Source organism: Ochotona princeps, chromosome 13, assembly GCF_030435755.1.
Source record: "Ochotona princeps isolate mOchPri1 chromosome 13, mOchPri1.hap1, whole genome shotgun sequence".
Classification (NCBI taxonomy): Eukaryota; Metazoa; Chordata; class Mammalia; order Lagomorpha; family Ochotonidae; genus Ochotona; species Ochotona princeps.
This window is the reverse complement of record NC_080844.1, coordinates 7,900,874-7,924,196: the sequence shown is the minus strand read 5'-3', so window position 1 is coordinate 7,924,196 and position 23,323 is coordinate 7,900,874. Positions and strand designations below refer to the sequence as shown.

The 23,323-nt window shown below is 49.9% G+C and overlaps 1 protein-coding gene across 1 annotated transcript in view; it reads right to left on the bottom strand.

Annotated features, from left to right (window-relative positions):
- The window catches only part of ANTXRL (ANTXR like), a 32,321-nt gene extending 11,234 nt beyond the window's left edge, over positions 1–21,087 (bottom strand). The window contains exons 1-12 of the mRNA XM_058671891.1: positions 20,846–21,087; positions 11,895–11,966; positions 10,507–10,578; positions 8,146–8,227; positions 8,006–8,039; positions 7,022–7,101; positions 6,875–6,943; positions 6,467–6,547; positions 6,308–6,368; positions 3,553–3,651; positions 863–932; positions 234–312 (exon numbers count right to left, since the gene is read on the bottom strand). Of these exons, the coding sequence (XP_058527874.1) occupies positions 234–312; positions 863–932; positions 3,553–3,651; positions 6,308–6,368; positions 6,467–6,547; positions 6,875–6,943; positions 7,022–7,101; positions 8,006–8,039; positions 8,146–8,227; positions 10,507–10,578; positions 11,895–11,966; positions 20,846–21,087 (1,041 nt within the window). The remainder of the gene's footprint in view (positions 1–233; positions 313–862; positions 933–3,552; positions 3,652–6,307; positions 6,369–6,466; positions 6,548–6,874; positions 6,944–7,021; positions 7,102–8,005; positions 8,040–8,145; positions 8,228–10,506; positions 10,579–11,894; positions 11,967–20,845) is intronic.
- Between the last annotated feature and the right edge of the window lie 2,236 nt (positions 21,088–23,323).

The following is a 23,323-nucleotide window of genomic DNA, read 5'->3' as shown; positions in this document are numbered from 1 at the left end:
GATGCCCCCAAAGAGAACCAAGAGGTACAGAAGTTCTGGACCCTGTTGCTAACACCCTCCCCACCCCCCGATAAACACACACACACACACACACACACACACACACACACACACCCCACAGGAGCACAGAAAGAAATTGGTGGACGAGGTGCCTGCATGCTCTGGGTCCCCTTACCCCTTCTGGCCTCCCCAGGGAACATGTGCACAGAGAACAACCCCACTTTGGTACTCACACAGTGTTTAGTGCTCATGTTCAATTTGTTTACGATGAAGTTTTTGCCGTTGGTCAGGCTGACTTCAAGAGAGATGTATCTAACACCCAGAAAAGAGAGGCAGTGAGAAGAGCTGGGGAGACACAGATCTTGCCCTGGGTGACAGTGCAGCTCCCAGATCTCCTCATGATCATGACTCTGTAGCTCAGCTTCTCCCCCTCACCCCTGCCCTGAAAATGCATCTCCAGTGCTCATCCCCAGAGCACCAATGACTCAGGTCTGCAGAGATGATGGAGGGGATGTGGGTCAAGCCATGAGCCGCCCTCACAGGGTCTGGAGTCATCCGGGTCTGGGAGGGCTGCTCAGTGTCCTCGTCCTCACTCTTCCGTCCTTTCCGGTGTTCTGGCTTGGCTGCCAGGGGTGGCTGGAGCGTGAGTGCCATTTCTGGGGAAATGATCTCCTGCAATCCCCACCTCCCCTCTGCTTGGGCCACTGCCCAGGACACCTTGAGAGCCACTCAGAGCAACAGGTGGGAGGAGTGCCCTTATCCTCCCCTGCCCCAAGACTGACACACCCATCCCCAGTTGAGTATGTCCAACAGAGGCAAATATGGATCACTGGGTTTTCTGCACATTAGCAGGGGCACTTACTGTTGAGCATCCTCTGTCACTGGCACAGGGCAAATTATCTTATTTTCTTCCATACTGATGGCTTTTTCTTCTAAAAACATGACAGAAGAAGAATGTCAACATGCAAGTCCCTCCACTCCATCATACTGAGCTGCCCTGGGCCAGCAGAGTCACATTGGGTCGATGTGCCACGTGTTCTTTCCACATTACTCTGCTGCTCACAGGCACCTGCTGGGCACAACGGCGCCCCAGGCACGGAGATGACATGGCACCCGGGAGCTGCTTCTACGTGTTCTGTAAGGAGAGGGTCAAGGCAAGGGGTGGTGGATGGCAACCATGGGTAGCAAGTGGCAGGTGGCGAGGACATCACACAGTTCCTGCTGCTATATGCACTGTGGACTTTTTCAGGCCTGAGGACCCAAGAGCTAGCTCTGTGCCTGCTTGGCTCTGACATCCCACATTGTCCAGGTTTCCTGCTACAGTTGGTAGTGAAGGCTGCATAAGACCCTGTAGCTCTGCACTCTATGCCTCTGGGAGGATGGTCCCTTCCCTGCCTCTGCACTCTGCACAGTCCCCTGGGCTCTAGGGAGGGGCTGTCTCTTCAGATGCCTGACCTTGGCTCTGTACCTGCTATGCTTGGGGAAGACTCCTTCTGGTCTGCAGCCCCAGGGCTGGGTCAGAGGGTGGGAGACACTGCCACCTCTGGCAAGAGGGACATCCTGTGCCTCCTGGGTTCCAGGGACATCATCTGGAAATTTCTGAATGATGGAAATTGCCCTAAGGTGTTCTTGTTAATCTTTCTTTCTTTCTTTTTTTTTTTTTTTTACAAAAGCTTATATGTATATATTTTTTTCTCTTTCATCCCACACTAGTAATTTTCTTCCATCCCATTCAAGCCAAATTCAGTGTATCATGCCATAGTGAAGAGAGTTGATATCATTTAAGTTTTGATTAAGGACTGTTTTTTGATTCGCTCTCTATTATTTTCCACACTGTAGCCCAAGACAAAGGTGCAGCTGCAAGGCCCAGGGTCATGCCCCTGAGGGTGTCAGGCTCTTTTCTATACAGGACACGGGTTTTGAAATTTGTCTTCTTTCTGCCTCTGTTTTTCAAAAATAGCAGCCGCATGTTCTATAGAGGAAAATGTGATGAAAAGAAAACCAGCCTTGGTTACTGCATCTGAATTCCTGGCAATAAACCCCCGAGTGCAACCATTTTGGGCCCAGCCACAGATCAGAACCAAGTGGGCATCTGCAGTTGGGATTCTGCCAGGTCCGTCCTGCTGTGGCCCACCTTGCAGAGAAAACCAGTGACCCCCAGGGTGCCCTCTGGGATGTTGGCTGGGCCCCACGTTTACCAGCACCTTTCGCCTTGGAGAGGCAGAGAGCCCTGGCAGAAGGGTCCCAAAGCCAGTGGCTCCCATAGACAGGGCCGCTCCCTGCCTATGTCACCCCTGAGCAAGGGTGTGTCAAGGGATACCTGACTCCCAAGGCCGTGTACACAGCTCTGTCCAGAAAGGGTTGGGGGGAAGATCCAGAGACAGCCTCTGTGCATCCTGGGCACCCAGGGGAGGAGGTGGCTGAAACCCTCCTGGCGGTGGGGTATTGCTGGGTTTCCCAGGTGGTCTTGGAGTAGGACCCCACTGCACACAATGTCATCGGGTCAGGTGAAGGCACCCAGGGGCCATGCGGGGAGCTGAAGAGGAGGCACAAAGTCCCCCACTGTCCCAGGGGAAGGCCACAACCACATCAGCCTCAAGGATAGGAAGTTGGCCTGGCCTGAGCTTCCTGAAGCCACATCCTGACACAGAGGCACCTGACTCTGAGCATTGCCGATTCAAGACCATGGCATACATTCATGAGCCCTCCCAGCCCCACCTGGCCTACACAGAGACCTGGCTCAGGTAGTGAGGCTGCCACAGAGGCTCCATCTGCGGGAGGGGAATGGGGACTGCTCTCAGAGAGCAGGTGCTTGATCAAGGTCCTGAAGCCAGTCAGTGTGTGCCTGAGGCAAGCCCCAGTGCCCAGGCCTGACTGTGGGCACCCATTTGAATCCAAGGTCTGCCACCTTCCTGGAGATGCTGTGTGCCCCTGGTCAAGCTCAGGACCTGAGGCTGCTGCTGTCTCCTACCTAGAGAAGGGAGAACTGATGCAGTTCGATGTCATTCTCCCTGGGGGGTGAGACTCTGCTCCCATGTCCTCTTGGGGTGTCAAGGGACCTACTACTTCCCTGCTTTGCACACAAAGGGAGTGGTGGCTGGCATCCCAGCCAGGTCCCTCCTTCCAGAGTCCACATGGCCTCTCATCACACAACATTCCCTGGGAACCACTTGCAAGGGATAGCATATTGGTTGGCTGCTGCCATTTGAACACCTTCAGGCTTTTGGTCTTCAATGAATTGTGTTAATAGTAGTAAGAGAGTGGGAATTTAATTGAGTTAAGTGTTTTGGAAGTGTGAAGTGTTTAGATGGGTTAGGGTGGAGTCCCCAAGAGTAAATCCTGGGCTTTAAAGGGTCCCCAAAACACAGACACACCCCGTCTCTTTCCATGTGATGCCTGGCATCACCTGGGTCTCAGCCAGAACCTCCAGAACCATGGGTGTATCCTAAAATAGCCTGCCTCGTGTATTTCATCACTGTAACGCAAGGCTGAGAGATATACTCGCTGCAGGGCAAGATGGCGTTAGGTGGTGACTGACCAGGGACTGCTTACCCACAATATTGTTCTTGTTGATATGGAATCTGCAAATGACTTCATCCTTACTCTTTGCATTGTGAAAGCCTTGTCCAGTAATGGTTGCCTGGTAACTGTCTGCAATGGCAAAACTCAGATGTCGGAGCGAGGTACAGATAATGCTGCAACTCATCAATCTCACTGTTCAGATATCACCATTCCCACCGCCTTCCCAGAACACCTGCCCAAACTGGTAGGTACATCTGAGAAAACAGCTGTGCCCCATGCCCTTCCTGTGCTCAGCTGTCATGGGAGATCTGTGCTGAGCATCGGGCTGGGTACTGTTCACTGGAAGGCCCCTCTGCCCCACAGGATCTGCCTGTGAGGGACCAACTCAGCCATGGAAGCCCTTGGAAGGTCATCCAGGTTTGTGACTGTCAGGACAGGTGTGGGAGAAGCAAGTGAGGCACCTTGAACCTGCTCAGAGAAGGCATCCCAGGAGGAGGATCTTGCCTGAGCTGCAGTTGCTGAGACCACAGCCCTGACTTCCTCCCTGCTTCTTCCTGACCCTCTCAGGACCACACCCCAGGAAGTCCTTCCTTCCTCTGCAGTGTCCCCCTGACTCTGGGCCAACACTGCAAGGGAAACAGGGAATGCAGGGGCACAGCTGCTCCACAAAGACCAGACAGAATGGCTGCAAAGCATTCCAGGTGCTGTCACGGCTCCCTCACCTCCCCTGCTAGCTCCTTTTTCATTTCTACCCCCGAGATATCCCAAGCGACACTCCTTTGACCCAGCACCCTAATCTCTCGATGACAGTCTAAGGAAACAGCTCCTGTTCTTTGGTAAGAGGGAATCAAGCTCCTGTTTTGGTTTTCCTCTATTAACTGTGAGCACATGGGTGGCAGGTGGCATCTTTGGACGAACTCATCAGTTTAGGAAGCTCAGAGCAGAGCCCAGTGTGATGGGTCAATGGTTAAATCTTCTACTTGCAAGCACCAGGATCCCAAATAGGTGCCAGTTCATGTCCAGATTGCTCCACTTCCCATCCAGCTCCCTGTTTGTGGCCTGGGAAAACAGTCAAGGATGGTCCAAAGTCCTTGGAACCCTGCACCCATGTGGGAGACCTAGAAGAAGTTCCTGGCTTTGGATTGGTTCAGCTCCAGCTGTTACAACCATCTGGGGGTGAATCAGTGGATGGAAAATGTTTCTCTCTGTCTCTCCTTCTCTCTGTAATTTTGATCTGCCTTCCAATAGAAACAAATAATTAAAAAAATAATATGCTCAGGGCAGAGATGGTGGGTGTGTATGAGGGTCACTTGTCAGCTGGGCTCAGCTCCCCAGGAAGGAGTGACAACTCCCGTCCACACGTGGGCTCTGCTAGGCTACCCAGGAATCAGCCCAGTGCAGGCGGCAGGTATAGCAGGAAGACAGCCAAGAGGAAAGGCCTCACTCCAAGTCCCCTCATCACTGAAGCCTCCCAACTTATCTTTCCTGGGGAAGTTGGAGAGGGGAGTCTAGAGCCAAGGAGCGGCTGGAATGAGTGCTATCCCTGGGGAAAAGGATGCTGACGGCTTCTTTCTCCCCATGGACCGTGGTGGGCAGGTGGCAGCTGAGTGTCCTCATGGTTCCTCAGGAAGGAAGTGGGCCATCTCCTGTGGGCAGTGCGCTTAGCCTCAGTTCCCAGGGGCAAGGGCCCAGGCCTCAGGGAGAGGGTCCTTCCTGTTGGCTCCCAGTGCTGGGGGTCAGGTGTTGACCCCCTGGCTACTGTGGAAGGCACACCCTCCTTTTCTCTGTGGATGCCTCTGGGCAGCTGTGCAGGTCTCTGTGTGCCACTAGAATGTGGGTGCGAAAGGCAGTGTGTCCATTGTCGGTCATCATCCACTGAGGGGATGGCCTGGGTCTCAGCCCCATTTGGCTGGTGGACTAAATTCTTGGACACTCCCCATACTGACTCAGCCCTTGTGTGTCTGGGATGAGCTCTGTCAGCTTTGCTCACTCTTGGCCTGTATGGATTGCTTCCTCCCATCACCACCTGCTGCTGCCTTTGGCCTTTCTCAATAAATTGATTGCTCTTAGCTTTGTCATGATTCTTTCTGTTGTGAGGGTAAAACAATAGCTCCGCTCACATATACACACGCTGTCACCCACACCATGTCCCCCTGTCATCTATAATTACTATACACCCACTAAGAAGTCGTGTCAGCCACATGTCCACATCACCCACACTCTGCACACTCAAGCACACACAACGCTCTCCCCCTGCACTACCCACCCATGCACACACACCCCAGGACATCGCGCACACCACTTGCACCATGTACATTCTTATGGTCCTGTCTATATGCTGGATTCACCCCATGCTATAAGCTCGCAACAGAGGACACATGTGTGGCCACACATATGCCTTGCACTCCTCACACAGGCAAAACACATACATGTGCCACATATCACAGATCCTGCCCACACACCACACACAGCATACACATATCACATGCACATATAGGCGCACCATACACTGTCATACACTGCCATATGAAAACAGCACACTCACACCTGCCATGCATGCACCATCTACAAAACCATGCAAGTGTTACACACATATCAGCACCCACACACCTGCACATGTATTTGCTGCACATGCTACATATACCAACCACACACATAAAGCACACATCAAGGGGCAATCCTCCCCCACCATACACATGGGCCACTTGCAGACATGTGCATATCTCATGCATACACATGTTCCTGAGCCACACCCCTCTGTGTACAGCTACGACCCGGCTCTTACTGCCTACACACACGGATGAAGGTTCCACAGAAGTAATTTCAATGCAGGATTTTGGTCCCAACTGAAACAGAGAGGTGGGCAGGGGGCCGGGAGTGAGAACTGCACACCTATAAGACAACTCCCCCACCTTCCTCTTGGCCCACAGCCAGCCCCACTCACTGAGTTAACAATGCCTTTCAGATCCTTGAATCCAGTGTCCACACCAAATGCATATTCTGGTCTGTCTGCGATGACCTCCAGCTATGAGAGAGAGGAGCTGGCTGAAGCAATGTCCCCACTACCACATCAGCCAAAGGGTTGGCAAGACAGTAGGGCCACAGGCCTTGTTCACAGTGTCCATTCCTCTGCTCGGGGGCAGTGCAACACCAGGATGCAGGGCTAGACCTGGCTGGTGACTCTAGGAAGTCCTGATTCCTCTCCTTTCCAGTGCAGGGTTTGACCCAGACCGGAGCTGATTGCATCTGTAATGGCATCTCCCACTCACTTGGAGAACGCCAGAGCTGGAGGGGGTCCCTGGGGAAGCCACCATGGACACCTTCCTTGACAAGGTTTCCTGATCTGAGTTACCTGGTCTTTCTGATAGTCCTTCACACCCACGGTGTAAATGGTTGCCCCCATTTGCCGAGCCTTTGCAGCCTGAAAGAAAGAAGGCTTTGAATAGGAATCACCGCAAGACTTGGAAATGAATCCTGGTAACTGGGGAGCAGCACTCACTTCACTCTTCGACAACTCAAAGGCCTCGGGCAGCAACGTCCCATCTGTCATAGCGATGATAATGCTGGCTGTCTTCTGGTCTGCACAGAGGCAAGGGGGCACCCTGGTTGGTCCTGTGTCAGCCTTAGAGTGCCCCACGCTGCCAGAGCACTCCTTGGAGTGCTGCCTCATCTTCCTTGAAGCCCCTGCCTGCCCAGATCCCAACACCCCCAGTCATAGCTCCCAGCATGAGAAGGGGACTTGGCCCAGGCTCCTGCTACAGAGCACCTTACTGAGGTGGCATGAACTCCACTGTACCCCAGGCTGGACAAGCCTGGCCACAAGGGCAGCTCACGTCACCCCTGGACAAGCACCAGGTCCGCTCATGGAAACAGGAAGGGGCAGCCAGAACCTCCTGGCCACTGCAGACCCAGTGCAAGTCAGGTTCTGGCTTTGGGCTCTGGGATCTGGGCACAGCTGCAGGGATCCTGGGAGAATCCTTGGGCCCAGAGGTTCAGGACACTGGTCAGCAGTGCTCAGGCAGGGAGCCCCTGGGTCCCATCTGTCCACCCTCCCTCCTGTTCCAGACCCTTCTTCTTGACATGCTCTGGGAGCCACAGGGGGGATGGTGTCAGCTCTGAGTGGGGACACCTGGACCTAAGAGGTAGGGGTCCTGAGGAAAATGAGTTAGGGAGAAAGACAAAGAGGAGGAGGAGAGGAGGAAGGCTGTGCTGTCCACACAGGATGCTCAATCTGTTTAAGGCCGCCCAGCACTGTTCTCCCTTCCTGCCACTGGTCCCAGTGGAGGTCAGGTGCACTCCCACCCACAGACATGCATACTGTGTCCAAGGGTTGCTCGGGGCCATGCTGGGGATTGGGGAGAGTGGGGAGCTCGAGACAGATGGGGACTGGGAGAGAGGGGCCTGCTCCAGGAGCTAGAGGCGGGGAAGGCTCATGTGGAGACTTTGCTGCACGTTCCGGAGAGGAAGTGAAGAGGCAGCTTACCTCCAGAGTTCATTCTTTGAATCTGCTCATTTGCCTGCAAGCGAAGGAGGAGATGTTTGGGGAGGACAGCGAGGGCAGCGAGGGAGGAATGCTCTTGGAGTCTGAAATGGAGGGGCTTTCAGGGCTCCAAGCAGTTTTACCCTTTTAAGTCCTTCCTGCATGTTTGTGTCTCCAGCAGGAATCACTTGCTGGAGCTTGTCTAGTCCCTTACGAATTTCTTCTCTAGGAAGGAAGGAAATAAATAAATAAATGAGAGCAGAAAGTTGGATGGAGAAAGACTGACTGGCAAAGCAACCTCCAAGCAAACCCACAGAATTTGTGTGGGGAGCAACTCCAGGGCGGAGTGTGTAGTCAGGTAGCCCTGTCACCCACCTCTACCTTCGTCAGCAGGCTCTCCCACACCTAATCTGTGATTAGGGGCTTCAGTGGCATGGCCCTGCTCAGCTGGGTTTTAATGGTCCTCTCTCAGCCATTAGAAGTCATCCCTGTTCAGGAGACCAATTCAGGCCTCTGAGATCACATCATGGGCCTTGATAATGGGAAGCCGCATAGCCAAGGTATGCAACTATGAACCAGAGGCTTCCAAGGGGACATTCCACCTTAGCCCAGTCCTTACTTTAACCTTAATGTCAGCCCTTAGCCCTATATCTAACAGTAGTTTAACCCTAACTCCAATGTTAGCTGTAACCCTAATTCGAAATGTTAACCCTAACCCTAATGTAACATTAATCTTAACTCTAACCCTAACATTAACCCTAAGCCTAATTTTAAACTTAACCCTAACTCTTAACGTTAATCCTACCCTGATATAAAACATAACCCTAACCTTAATGCTAACCTTAACCCTAACCCTGATATTAATACTAAGCCTAAGTCTCCTTCACATGGGCCCTCTATCCTTCCATAAGTAAGACTCAGTTTGAAAACGGTCATCCTCACCTGTTTCCATCCCCTAGGATGGCAAACCCCTGACATTGTCTTGATAATGGATCAACTCACCCTCTTCACCCTGTTAAAGTCCCAAATTCTGCGTAGGGAGTAAACCAGAGCTCCATGACTTCATGCAGCCTTGACAGGAAGAGCTCACCTCCACTGGGAGGTCCCCAGCCCACACCGCTTCCCACAGGCTGAGTGTGAGCTGCTGACCCTGCTTTGGAGGCTGGTGGCTCCAGGGGCAGCCTGTCAGAGCTTTGTGTAAACAGGTAAAGCTCAGGTGACATCTTTTGCCAGGTCCCTGCCTGCTTCCCCAACACAGTCACACACACCAGGCTTGGCCTCAATCCGCCACCTGTTTCGTCAGGGTAAAGCATCTCGAATTGGCCCTTTGAGAGACCAGGGCCCCATGACATCCTGGGCTCCCAAAACTGGAAGCTCTGGTAGCTGAGCCTGAGACAGCCCAGCCATGATCTGCTCTGCTCTGCTCAGCCTAGCAGGACTGGGGGCAGGGGCAGGGGCAGGGCTGGCTCCAGTGGCAGGAAAGGGACAGGCAAGGGGTACCCAGAGGCAAGCTCATCCAAGGTGACTGCTGAGCTAGCACAGTCAGGACAACCAGAGCCTGGAGCCTGAGCATGGCAGTGAGCTGTGGGCAGAGCACCTGGCAGGGCTGAGTCCTGTCCCCAGGCCTGGAGCCTCCCCACCGCTCCCTGGAAGCTGCTGGTGCTGCTTCCTGCCCATGACCCTGGCTGCTTCCAATTCCCTGCCAAGTGGCTCTGGGTCACGAATCTAGACTCAACCCAGGCCTCAGTGTGCTCAGTTATGCTCTGGACTCAGAGCTCTGAGCAGACTCCAGTGCTACCATGCACCTCCTGACCAGCCAGCCACCTTGGCCTCAGCTCACTGTGGAGCCCCTGTAGCCCTTGGCTGCTGGCTGCCTCCTGAGCACCCAGCCCAGCCTGGGCTGACGCCCTGCCTCCAAGGAAAGCAGTTTCCTTCTTCAAAGTTCCCAATATTTCCTCCTCATTAGATCCTGCCTTGACTCAGCACCCATTCCAAGCAGAGTTCTGGGCTCACAGGATACATCGAGGGCAAGAGCGAAGGAGGAACAGGTGGGTCTCCTTTCCCTAGGGCAGAGGCCTGCAAGCACAGCTGGGGGTCAAGTTTAGCACAAAAGGTCTCCTGACAAAACAGATGGACAGTGTGTTTCCCCAAAATCATATGTTCATGGCCAACGGATGAATGGGGAGCCTCGATCCAATTAGGTGCCCAGTGGGAGAATATGAGGTCATGGCAGCGGGGTATGTGTGCCCTTGGAGGGCAGGTCTCCTACAAACAAACTCCTACTGCCTCCTGGTTCTTCAGCCACCAACCTCCTTCCCTGGATGCCAGACAAGAGGGTGGCCTGATCTTGCACTGTGAACCGCCAAAAACATGAGCTGCAGTCTAAATTCTTCCTTGCTCCCCAGGTGGCTTCTCTTGGATATCTGCTGACACATTCACTCCCTGGGGTCTTATCAGAGCCCATGACTCCCTGGTCCTGCTTTGGGGTTCACAGCAGCACTGACCTGTCTGAGGTGAGTGGCATGAGGGTTACGCCATCTCCGGAGTACAGAATGAAAGACATCCGCATGTTGGGGCTAGGGAGGGAAACAGAAGCTTGTGAGAAGCCAGGGTGCAGGTGGAACATGGCAGCGATGAGCCAGGGAGGAGCCCTGCCCACGTCCGTCCTGCCCTGCCTATTCTCCCTCCTTTCAGGCATAAGGAATGTGAGGGGAACAAGGAGGGTGCCAATGTCTGTGCAGACCTGGGGTCCCACAGAGGTGAGCATGCAGGGAGGGCCTTCTGCTCATTGCCTGTGGAAATGGAACCCAAGAGACGCAGCAACACACATAGTAATCCACTCACATGCTTACTCACACTCATCTGTACACATATGCACGCATGCATGTGTTATACATGAGTACACCTTCATGGACACACGAGCACACATACATGCACGAATACACAACACTCATGTGTGCACACATATACACAGAACACACATTCACACATATACATGCATGTACACAGATTACACACACTCTCAGGCATGCACATACACAGAACATATGAAGGCACACAGACTCCTCCATGAAGGCACCTCCAACTGGCCTCTTTTCTTGTCCCTCAGCTTCTCTGCACCTCACTCTGCCCTTCTGCTATCCACCTCCTCTCTGAGAAATCCGAATCTCCTTTGGGAGGCATTCTCATACACATATGGACATACCTGCTACTGCTGTCCCTTTAGATCCTTGGTCTCCTCTATGCCATTACTACCCCCTCCCTGCTCAACACCACTGCACCTGCTCTGGGCCACACTCATTTGACCCATGGTCATAGTCCTGTCTTCCTAGAACTCAACCTTCATGGCATTATTACCCAAGAACCTTCTGTGGCTCCCATGGGCAATCTTGGCCCCGAAGCCTGGATGGACAAGTCTGATAGTGTTGGCCTGAAGCTGGCAGTCTCATCTCTCAGGTGTCTGGTTGGGATTCCTGTCCCCGTAGCCATCAATGGCTGTAGTTACATAGCGGTGGCCCCGCTCGCCCGCCATCCTCCCTGGCCACACCCCACTCCTCTAGCTGTGGCCTAGAGATCCTAACTCCTCCCTCACCTTGTCAAACCTTTGCCCCTCTGCACCTCTGAGTCAGGTGTGTAGTCCCAGAGCTCCAGGCTTACCTGTTGTGAGCTCCACTCTCCACCAGCCCTAGCGCAAGAGGTCGTGGAAGGTTCACCATTTCCCTCACTCCTGGGCTGGAGCCACCCATGCTGTTTGCACCCTAAGAAACCAGTGCTCTGCCTGCAAGGCAGCCCAGAGCTCCTCACCGCAGGAATTCCCACCCTCATCTCACCCAAATTCAGTGCTCTCTGTTGGTCAGAGGAAAAGAGAGCCTGCAGGGCCCAAGGGTCTTACCGTTGGAATTTCTTCACCAACTCCTCCACAAAACTGTAAATGTCTATCCAGTTGTTGCCCACGCTGCCTGATCTGAGAAAAAAGTAGAATGGAGTGTGGGGTATGCATGATGAGGAGGGTTGCAGCAGACACCCTGCCCTCTGCAGCATTGCCACAGTCCTTTACCCAGTCCAGCACAGTTGAGTTCAACCCAGCAGGTGAGCTGTGGGCTGAGGAAGGGTGGACATAGCAGAGCCCACCACCAGGGCTGGGAGACTCCCGTGGAAGAACGCTTGGCATCCACCCAGCTTGGCTGATTCTGGACATGAGATGGGTGAGGGTGTCCTGGCTGCTGGCCTTGGCTCTCTTGGGGCTCAGTTCTGTATGCAGGGGGAGGGGACAGGCACTTGGCCACTGTCTTCAGCATCCCAGGCTCAGAAGAGGGATCCCTGGGTGACTCCTGCAGTTTTGGGCATCAGACACGTCTCTTAGCTTTAAAAGCCTACTAGATAATTATAACACTCATAGACTCTGCTCACAGCTGAAGAAATCAGAGATTACACTTCTGAACTCACCTACACCCAAAGCCAATGCTGCTATCTAGCAGACACACGACGATGTATCAAAACCAGCCAACCAACCAAACAAAAACAGCACAATAATTTCCACTTAAAGATACTCCACAAGGAAGAAGCAGTTGTTAGAAAGATGTGTAGACATCCATGTGGGGACCCTGGAAATATGAACAAAGAAGCATGGTATGTCCAGGAAAACATATAGTTACCTAGAAATAGATGCTGAATGGAAGGAAACCTATGAATGAAAGAACTGAAAACAATTCACAATACTGATCTCATGGAAATTCAGCAAGATGCGACAAAATACACAGACAATTCAAAGAGCTGAGAAAATTCAACCAGGATGTAGAAATCATTTTAAAAAAGACTGTTAGTTTTTTGTAGCTGAAAACATTAATCAAGTTTGAAATATAATTGAAACTTTTAGCAAGTAAACAGACTAAGCGGAAAGGGGAATTTCTAATATGAGGACAAGATTTCCAAATAACCCAATCTCAAAGATAAATAAATAAAGAGAAAGGCTTTAAAAGAATGGAGAAAGTCTTGGGGACCCAATGCAATGGTTCAGTGGCTGAATCTTGGCCTTGCACATGCTGGGATGCCAAATGGGCACCAATTCTTATCCTGGCTGCTACACTTCCCATCCAGCTCCCTCCTAATGGCCTAAAAAAGCAGTAGAGGACAGCCTAAAGCCTTGGGACCCGGTACCCACTCCAGGGTCCTGGCTTCACACTGGCTTAGATCTGGTCATTGTGGCCATTGGGGAGTGAACCAGCAGATGGAAGATTTTTCTCTCTGTCTTTCCTTCTTTCTATAAATCTGTCTTTCCAATAAAAACAATTAAAAAGAAATTACTCAGTGGTGGTCAATGGCCTAAGTCGTATTGTATCTAGGCAACTAAAAGCTGGAGGGCATCCTGGGCCTGGTTAATGCCAAATCTGTATTAATCATACCAGTGTGCCAACATGGATACCAAGTCTATTTTAGAAAGATATGTGTGGGGGGTGTGCTAGGTGTGTGAGCCCCAGGAGCAGGTAGTCCTACAAAGTCAGGGTCATCTGGCCTGGTGCCGTGTCTGTGAGTCCTGGGTTTGGAGGGTCTGGTGGGGCCTGGGTTGGGTGAATGGTGCTGGGTTAAGCCCACTGACTGCTCAGTGCGGGGATCTGAGGGCTCATGTCTAGGATTGGTGGTCTGACCGTGGAGTACATGTGTCAGAACTGAGCCTCCTCAGTGGAAAAGATGGAGCAGTGTACAGCATACCCAGATGCACACAGAGAATGTGGAAGCCCATCGGGGCTTGCAGAGGACATTTGGTACCATAACAGAGGAAGGAGGGCAGAACAAATCAGACAACTACCCTAGCTGAGCAATGATAGCAAATGACTGGGCCAATGGAGACTTTAAGGCCAATTATGTCAGTCAACATGTGTTGAAAGGATTTCCTCATCCTTGGATCAGCGAGATTGATAGAATTTCAGAACTATCAAAACCACCTAAACAGAACCCTTAAAATATGCTCCACATAGGGGGTCCTGGGTTGATATCGAGTGGCCGTTCACCGTCCCTGGGTGAGCTGGGTTGTAGGGAGGCTGGCTGTGGCTTCATCTCTTATTTCTTCCCTTCCCCCAGACTCAGGAAGAAAAAGAAAATGTGGAAACAATGGTCTCACTCACTTTCCCCTAACCCTCTATCCTTCCCACCTTCATCAGCTATGTAAACATCATCAATTATAAAAATTTTACAAAATATATCAAAAAAAGAATGGAGAAAACCTATGAGACATTATTAAGTGAAGGAATAGGCATATTTATTATAGGTGTTCATGATGGAAAAGAGAAGGAAAAAAAGAACCTATAAAATAGGACAATTGTTGAAAATATTCCAAGTCTTGAAAGATATGTACATATAGCAGAAATGCAAAGGATCCCAAATGGACACAATTTAAAAAAGACCTTCTCCAAGGCATTTTGTCCAAGATTAAGGACAAGGAGAGAAAAATAAATTATATATAAAAAATCTGTTAGGCTTCACAACAACTTTTCAACAAAAGTCCCAAACTCCAGAAGAGAGTGACATGAGGTATTCAAGGTCTGAAAAGAAAACATTTCCAACCAATAATATTATATCCAGTGAAGCAATCCTTGAGAAATGAAAGAAATTAATAATCTCTTAGACAAGCAAACATTGAATTCATCAGTATCAGATCAACCCTACAAGAAACCCGGAAAGGAGTACTACATTAACAGTAACCATGACAATACAAAGTCCGCTAATGAGCGAGGACACAAAAGGAAAGATAATCCAACCTCACCATGACAGAAAGCTCCCCAAACCCAAATAGAAATAATACGAAAGGAAAAAAGAATATATAAACTAGTAAACAAGCAACCAATGAAATGACAGCTGTTCTTGTCTATTAGTGTGATGAACCTTGAATGCAAATAACTCCCCAGTCAAAAGATGTAGGTTGGTTGAATGGGTAAAACAAAACCAACCAATCAGCCAAGCAAACAAACAAAAAACTAAAAAACAAAAACCAACCATGTGCTGCCTGCAAGAAACTCATCTTGACTGAACGTGAGAGTTGGAAAAAGATACGCTGTGCAAATGAAAAACAAAAATGAACTGGAGTAACTATACTTTTCCTTCAATATCAGACTTGAATTCAAAAGACAAAGACATTCTATATTGATGCAGGTTGATTCAGTAAGGAGATATAGCAATCATAAACACACATATGAACCAATAAACAGATGCTACTAGACCTAAATGGAGAAACAGACTCTAATACGATAATGATGTGGACTTCAGTAGGTACTGTCACCAAAGGACAGATCATCCAGGCAGGAAACCTACACAGACAGATCCGAGATGATCTGTATAATACATAAATTAACTGAGCAGTTACGGAACACTTTGTCTGATAGTTACAGAATGCACATTCTTATCACCATATGGTGAAATTTCTAGGATGTATTATACATTGGGCCATAAATCAAGTTTTGATAAATTGAAACAAATGATGTCATGAGATACAGCGAAAGCATATTAGCAGAGAAGTTTAATGTAATAGGTACAAGCATTTTTACTTTTAAAAAAGGTTTATTCCTTCATTTTGAAAGTCAAGAGTTGAGAGAGAGGGGAGGGGTCTCTCAGCTATTAACCCCTCAGAGGCAACATTGGCTAGTGCTGGATTAGGCTGAATCAGGAGTCCAGAACTTCATCTGGGTCTCCCATGGAGGTGAAGGTGCCATGGCCATCTCCTGCTGCCTTCCCCAGGCCACTAGTGGGGAGCTAGATTAGAAGTGGAGCAGCTGGGACGTGAACTGGTCCCGTATAAGATGCTGGTGCACAGGTGAAGTCTTTACCTGCTATACCACAATGCTGGCCCCAATGCATACTTTTTTAAAAAGAAGGATTTTAAGAAATATGACAATGCATGTCAAGAATCTAAAAATAAAATATGAATGAACCAAACTCAAAAGCAGCAGGATACAAGAAATATCAGAGATCAGAGTAGAAATGAAATTGAGACAAAAAATACAAAATATCAACAAAATGCAAGGGTAATTTTTGGAAAACATAAGCAAAATAGAAAAACCTTTCTTCAGACTAGCAAAGAAAGAAAAGAAAAAACTCATCTAATTGGAGTTGAAGAAAAGATACAACTGATACCACAGAAATATAAAGATCATAATAAACAACTATATGCTAAGAATTGGAAAACTTTGAAGAAATGGATAAATTCCTGGACACTCACAACCTACCAAGATTAAATTTTGATGTTAAAAATCTAAACACACCCGGGCCAGGCACGACAGCATAATGGTTAAGCTCCTCGCCTTGCACTCGCTGGGATCCCAGATGGGCACTGGTTCATGTCCCAGCTGCTCCACTTCCCATCCAGCTCCCTGCTTGTGGCCTGGGAAAGCAGTTGAGGATGGCCCAAAGTCTTGGGACCCTGCCCGCGTGGGAGACCCGGAAAGAAGTTCCTGGCTCCTGGCTTCGGATCGGCACAGCACCGGCCGTTGTGGCCACTTGGGGAGTGAATCATCTGACGAAAGATCTTCCTCTCTGTCTCTGCTCCTTTCTGTACATCTGCCTTTCCAATAAAATAAATAATTAAAAAAATAAACATGCCCATAACAAGTAATGAGATTGAAGGAGTAATTAAGTCTTTCATCCAGGAAAAGTCCAGTGGCTTCACAACTGAATTCTCAAAACATTTAAAGAGGAATTGACTCCAATACTTTTAAATTGATTCCAATGTGTTGTGAAGCACTGAACTTTGCCAAACTCTTCTTAAGAGGCCGGCACTATTCAAATACCAAATCAAAGACACAGCACACAAAGAAAATGCCAAATCAATGTTCTTCATAAGCATAGATGCAAAAATTCTCAACAAACCAAATCCAGCATCACATCAAAAAATGTCACACATCATGATCACCACAAATGGGATTTATCCCAGACATGGAAGCGGAGTTCAACATTAGCCCATCAAGAAGGATCACAACACATCAACAGAAGAAAGAACAAAAGCCAAAGGATCATCTCAATAGATGCAGAAAAAAATTTTTTAAGAAGGTTCAATATCCTTTCATGATTAAAAAGTCTTAACAAATTAGAGACAGAAGAAATGTAGCTCAGAATTGTGAAGGCTTTGACAGAGGATGACCAGTGTCACACTGAATGAGGAAAAGCTGGAAACATTTCCTCTCAGTTATGGAACAAAACAAGGACATCTGTTACCACTCTTACTCAACACAATGTTGGAAGTATTAACCATTGTCATGCAGAAAAATGGCAGGGCTGGAAGACAGCAAGTTCAGTGACATAGATGTAGAAGGATAAATACTACACATTCTTCTTCATATGAAAGGGGCTGACAAAATACTCCACACCTCAATGTGAACACAGAATTATGGTTAGCAAAGGCTGGGGTAGGGATGAGTTCAGTTTTTATAAATATAAAGTGCTCAAAAATTTAAAAACTGATGGACACCAAAATATTCAGTTCCAAAGCAATGCTTAGAATGACACTGTTATCACACAAGGATGGATGATGTAATTATAAACTGTGAGGTTTTCCCAATGGAATTCTGACAAGCCTGTTCTTGGCCCAAAGCCTTGGCTTTTGTCTAAGTTTTGCATTGTAGGCCAAATCATCAAAGTCCTCACAAGCATCTGTTACTTACTGCAGATAATAAAGAAGCCTCACTATTTGTGATAACATGGTGAACTCGGAGAGGGTAAGGTAAAATGAAATTATCTCAGAATAGAAAAGAAATAGTCCATCATTTTTTCCACTGGAATGAGTGGAAAGAGAATCACTGGACACCTGGTACACACATCGTCAGTCCAGTTGGAGAGATGATGGGCTAAGGAATCTAACAAAGGACAGGGTGCCCACACCCAAAGCCTTCCTGCAGAAAGTACACTGTCCAGCCTTAGAGATACCACAGAATTCTCAGGGACTCCCCACACTCACCCCAGTTGGCTGGCTTTTGGATTGGGTTTTGGAAACAGTCATTCAGTTCTGGCTCTTTGTGTTCCTGGCTGGGGGCTGGGGTGGGTCATTTCCAATTCTGAACCCCAGAAGTAATAACATGCACTCCTAGCCTTGTGAGGAAAGTTCTCCTTCTTCCACTTCGTGACCTTGCCTCAGTCTAAACCTAAACCCCACTTCCTCCCATGCGCTCTGTGTGGATCTAGGGGCCTCCACCCTCACCGCACACCCAGAATCTGATGTGCCCTGCCCTCCTGTCCCCTGCAACCTTTGAATCATGCCCTCCTCAACAGTGACTCTGCAGAGCAGGAACCACCACCTCTTGTTCCCCTCCAAAGACTGCTGGGTATCGGGGTCTCCTGTCCCGCAGAAGAAATCACCCAATACTCCAGGCTCTATTTCAAGAGGCACTTTATTCTTCCAACCAGTCCGTTTCCCAGCCGGTTAACTCGACTTCTTCCTTTTCCTCCTGTTTCTGTCTGCTTCATTCCCCAGTCTCCTTGTCGCCCCCAGTATTCTTCTGTCCGTCCGTCCCAGTCGTGCCCTGTCCTCCATCTCTGTCCATACGTCCGTCTCCGTCTCCTTCTCTTCTTCTTCCTGTTCCAATCCAATCAGCTTAAAGGTCACCGATGCACGCGGCAGGCACGCCAATCATAATGTGGCTATGGGCCAATCAGAAGGCACTTCCCGAAACCTGTTTACTGCCAAGCTCTGAGAGGAGAAACAGCCTCGGCGCCATCTTAGGGCAGGGCACACGTGCAGTGCTCCCAACAGCTGGGCCCTCCCCTTGCAGTGCATGCAGGACCCTTCTCTGAGTTCCTCTTTAGAAGGCCTCTCCTTCAGCACCACCCTGTCCCCGAGGATGCTGATTTATCCTCACTGGACACAGTGCTTTCCCCTGTGGTTGGCTTGTTACCCGTCTCTGTCCCAACCTGGTTGTTCCAGGATGATCTGCCTAATGCTGTTTCCTGACTCACCCACATGGCCTGAACACTGACTGGCACTTAAGAGCCATCCAGAAAGACTTCTCCAGGCAAATTAATTAATCATGGGAGGATGAATGACAATATTGGCTCTTCCTGTGAATGTAGAGTCCCAGAGGACCTGGGAGTGTCTGCCTTAAGTCCCTGGCTAATTGTACTGACCCCAGTCAGATGGTTTTGAAGATACCTCTCTGGCCAATGGGGACACTGGGGGACTGAGAGAAAAGGCCACTTGCTTAGGTCTACATGGCTGCTGAGTGGAGTCTGGTTGACTTCAAACCCAGCTGTCATTCCCCTTTCTCCAAGAGTCACAGAGCCGGCACATTCTATAGCCACATTAACACATTCCAGAAGAGCAGATCCCTCATGCTCTAATCCCTTCTCATCCAGCTAGCTCCAGAGACAAAGCCAGGCCCCTTCTCCCATGCTCCATCCATAGTCAAGAGCAGTTGTAGAGGCCAGACCTGGGACCCAGCAGGGAAGAAGCCCAAGGATGCCTGTGGGGGACACAAGTGGGGACCTCTGGCTCAGGAAGCCATCTGTTGGTCCTGTTCCAGTTCCTGACATCACTTCCAGCTTGAGAGAAAGGAGAAGAGACACTTCAGGACTTTAACTGGAAGTTGACTTTGACTGACTAAGAGAAAAAACACATTAACCTCAATTTCACCAGTGCTTAGTACCTGCATTGGCAACATCAAGTGCTCAACTAATATTTCCCCTGCATATTTCTCTCAACATTTCCCCACCTGTGTTGATAGCCTTTCCCTATCCAAAACAGGGCTGAGCTGGGCCTCAGGGCTAAGCAACAGGGCAAGGGGCAAGAGGTTATAACTGGGTAGCAGTTGAGGGGTTCAACGAGGCTGTCAGTGCCCACCGTTGCCTATCTATCCTGCATTCCAGAAGCCTTTTGCAGCCACTGTCTTCTGGCCATGCTAACCAGCAAAGGAGTAAGGCCTGGGGAGGGACTTCTCTTCCAGTGGGCAGGTGGCTTAGCAGCTCCTGGGCTGGGCCCATACCTTTCCAGTCCTCAATATTCTTGCAGAACTATAACACTCAGAAGGACGCCATCCCAGATGGAGGAATGAACAACAGCCCAGGAAGCCCACATCTGGTCACCAGCACATCCTCGGGGCCATGCACCTGACCTCAGGGACCCACATACGGAGCCCACATATGGAGCGGATGCCTCCATGCCTCAGGAGGGTCCTGAGGGTGCTGGATGTGGCTGAGAAGAGCTCTGGGAACCTGAAAGTGTGACCACAGTGCTCTCACCCTCTGCTACTGTCACAGTTCACCCTCAGTCCCACATGAATAGCTGAGAACAGAAGCAAGGCAAGCTCTCTAAGCACTTTGTGCCTTCTCTGAGAACCAGCAGGTGCCTAACATCCAGCCCAGCTGACCCAGGGACACACTCAGCCCCATCACTGTTCCTGAGAGCACAAGGATTCTCTCATGGCCCACAGACTGTAAAAGTGAGCAGGAAGTCCAGGAAACTTTAGAGACAGGGCTTTCTATGCAGCGACACTGTTGGGAAGCTCAGCAAACTCACTGGCTGTGGGGACAACATTCCGTTGTGAGCTCCTGGCAGATGCCAAGTCACAGCTCCCAGCAGCCACTACTGCATGAGAACTGTAGTTCCAGGATCCTATCCCTGAAGATGGCAGGCCAGGACAACATTCAAAATGTCTACAAAACACGTTTTCCCCTCCAAAAACAAGCACTAGGAAACTGGTGGCCAGTGAATCCCCTCCAACTCAAGAAACAAGTTCTCTTTCCTCGAATCCAACCAACAACCTGGTCTTGCTTGAACCACTGCAGAAGTTATGCCTGCTTGGGCCCTGGCCTGCCCTTGACTGCTGCTCACTATGGACCATTGTGGACAGGGCAGCATGCAGTACTCACTTGTCCAAGATGATGTAGAGGTTGAAAGATCTCTGGCACTCCTGCTCATGTGATTGGCGCCAATGCTTCCCACCTGGGCCTCGGCGGTGGTGTAAGAATCTGGAATTCATGCCCAAGCGGTTAAAGATTTTCCAGCCAGGACGATGGTATGGGTGGCTGCCTGCTCTAAAAAGTGGAGGAAGCAGTAACAGCAGCAGAAAGAAAAGTGGGAAGCCAGGCGCACAGGGGTTATGGCTGCCCATTTTCTTGGCTATCCCTGTGACCCCACACATTCTTGAGTTGCTGTGGACTTCTCAGCCACCTTCACTTGTGTCCAGACACCTGGCCCCTCCTGTCCTGTCACCAATGACCGCTGAAGCCTCCACGCAGTGCCTGTGGAGAGCACAGGGACTAGGGGGAGCAGGTGTCTGTGGAGCCACCTCCTGCCAGGTACCTTCATGGCCCTTCCCCCCACCCAGAAGGCGGAATTTCGGGGGGTTATGATTGACAGGTAGGTTGACATGGTGACTTTGTGACCTGCAGCTCTGCCTAGTGCTCCTTATATTGACAGAACTACTGGGAGTTAGAGAATCTTTAGGGATGGTGGTGGAAGACAAGGGAGGAGGGGAAGGTGCTGGGGGTCCAGGGTGCTGAAGCTGGCACCAACTTGGAAGACCACCCAGGGTGGAAGCACCTGATTGAGATGGAGACGTCCGTGTGGCCTCCAAGTCCCTTGTGAGGCAGGAACGGGCCACCCATCTGCTGCTGAGTGACAACCACCCTACATTCAGGGACACCAAGATGACACTTGATTCTGCTCACAGGCTCTGTGGGTCAGACACACGGACAAGGCAGAGTGGTAAAGGAGGGCCACAGTCAGGGCACAGGACTGCCACAGTCAGGGACTAGGGTCATCTCTCTCTGCTGTCCTAGTGTTTGACATCTCAGACCTTCAATCAGTGGTGCTTCCCTCCTGATGGACTCTGACACACACCCCAACAGCATATTGAGGTCCTCTTGCTTTGTCTGTTTCAAGGCACTTGGCAGTGCCATGATTTATATTTCTGCCTTTTGCCTCAGCCACTTGCTTCTCCAAATTCTTCAAATCCATGAATATCCCAGAAACAATCTAAGCATGAATTTTAATGTTTTTTGTACCAAAAGTAACTTATCTTTGTTTCCTGCTTTCCATGACTTTTTTTTTTTTTGGTCTTGTTTGATGTAAATGTGCTAGACAAAGGGCGAATCACATCCCAGGAAGGTGGAGCAGGCTAGTGCCAGCTTGCATCACCGCTACTCAGAAGGACACATTGAAAACCTATGAGTTGATTATTTCTAGAATGTTCCATGTAATGTTTTTGTGATCAAATACAGTTGATGAGAAGGATCTGGAACTGAAACATTGAAGACACAAGTGAGGGGAGGCCACTGTATAATAACCACTGACAGTCACCAATCTTGGAAAGATTGGGGAAGAGAATAGAGGAAGGTGGCAGGGTGGAGGAGGAGCTGTCTCAGAGTACAGAAGAGTTCTAACAAGTTTCACCTGCTGGTAGGGAGTGCTTGAGCTGTTACAGGTTGTCTCCGAAAGTTCCAGAGCCTTAACTTTCCTGCAAGGCTCCTCCTGCTCAGAAGAGTCCTGGAAGGGGGTGCTATAATGGTGGTAGTTGGGGGAAGGGGCTGCAGTCTAAGTACGCCCTCCACTGTCAGAGGATGGTGGTGCAGCTCTACAGTGCTGTCCATGACAGCGGCCTTAACAGTTCAAAGCCAGATTTGTAAGTTTTTAAAAGATAATGTTCACAAATATTTTTCAAGAGATCTACATAGCAGCAGAGGGCATAAAGCATTGTTGAAGGTACATGGAGTGGGGCCAGGCAAAGGCAGAGAAAACTGGAGCCTTTGACACAGAGAAAACACTGGTAGGATTGAAGAGGTTAAGTTCCCAGTGACAGAGCAGCCTGTGACTCCCACTTGCTGTGTCAACATGCAGGGTTGCTGAGCAGAGCTGTAGGTCATAAAGTCACCATGTCGACCTTCCTGTCAATCTTAACACCAGAGAGTTTTGCCCTGGAGGAGAGGCAGCTCATAGCAGCTCACCCCAGAGTCAAACGCTCATCGCTGTCCCTGTGCTTAGAGCAGACGCCTGGTACAGGTTGTAGCACACACTGGTGACAGGGTAGGAGGGGTCAAGTCCCTGGACACAGGTGGAGTTGGGCAAGAAACAAGCCACAGGTAACCAGAGTTCAGGCTCCCTGGTCTTGATTCAGAGGTCATGGAGATGGTCAAGAAAATGGAGAGCCCCAGTCCCTGTGTGACCAGCTCCCTACGTTTCTATCTGCTGCTTCTGCTGCTGTTGCTGTGTCTGCCACAAAACAGAGCTCAGAGCTTTCTGAATCTGGGCCCTCCCTGGAAATTCTTATGGTCCAGTGCCCAGGACTCCGTAAGCATCCACAACAACGACAATGATGACTTTGACTACAGTAATCATGATAAAGACCA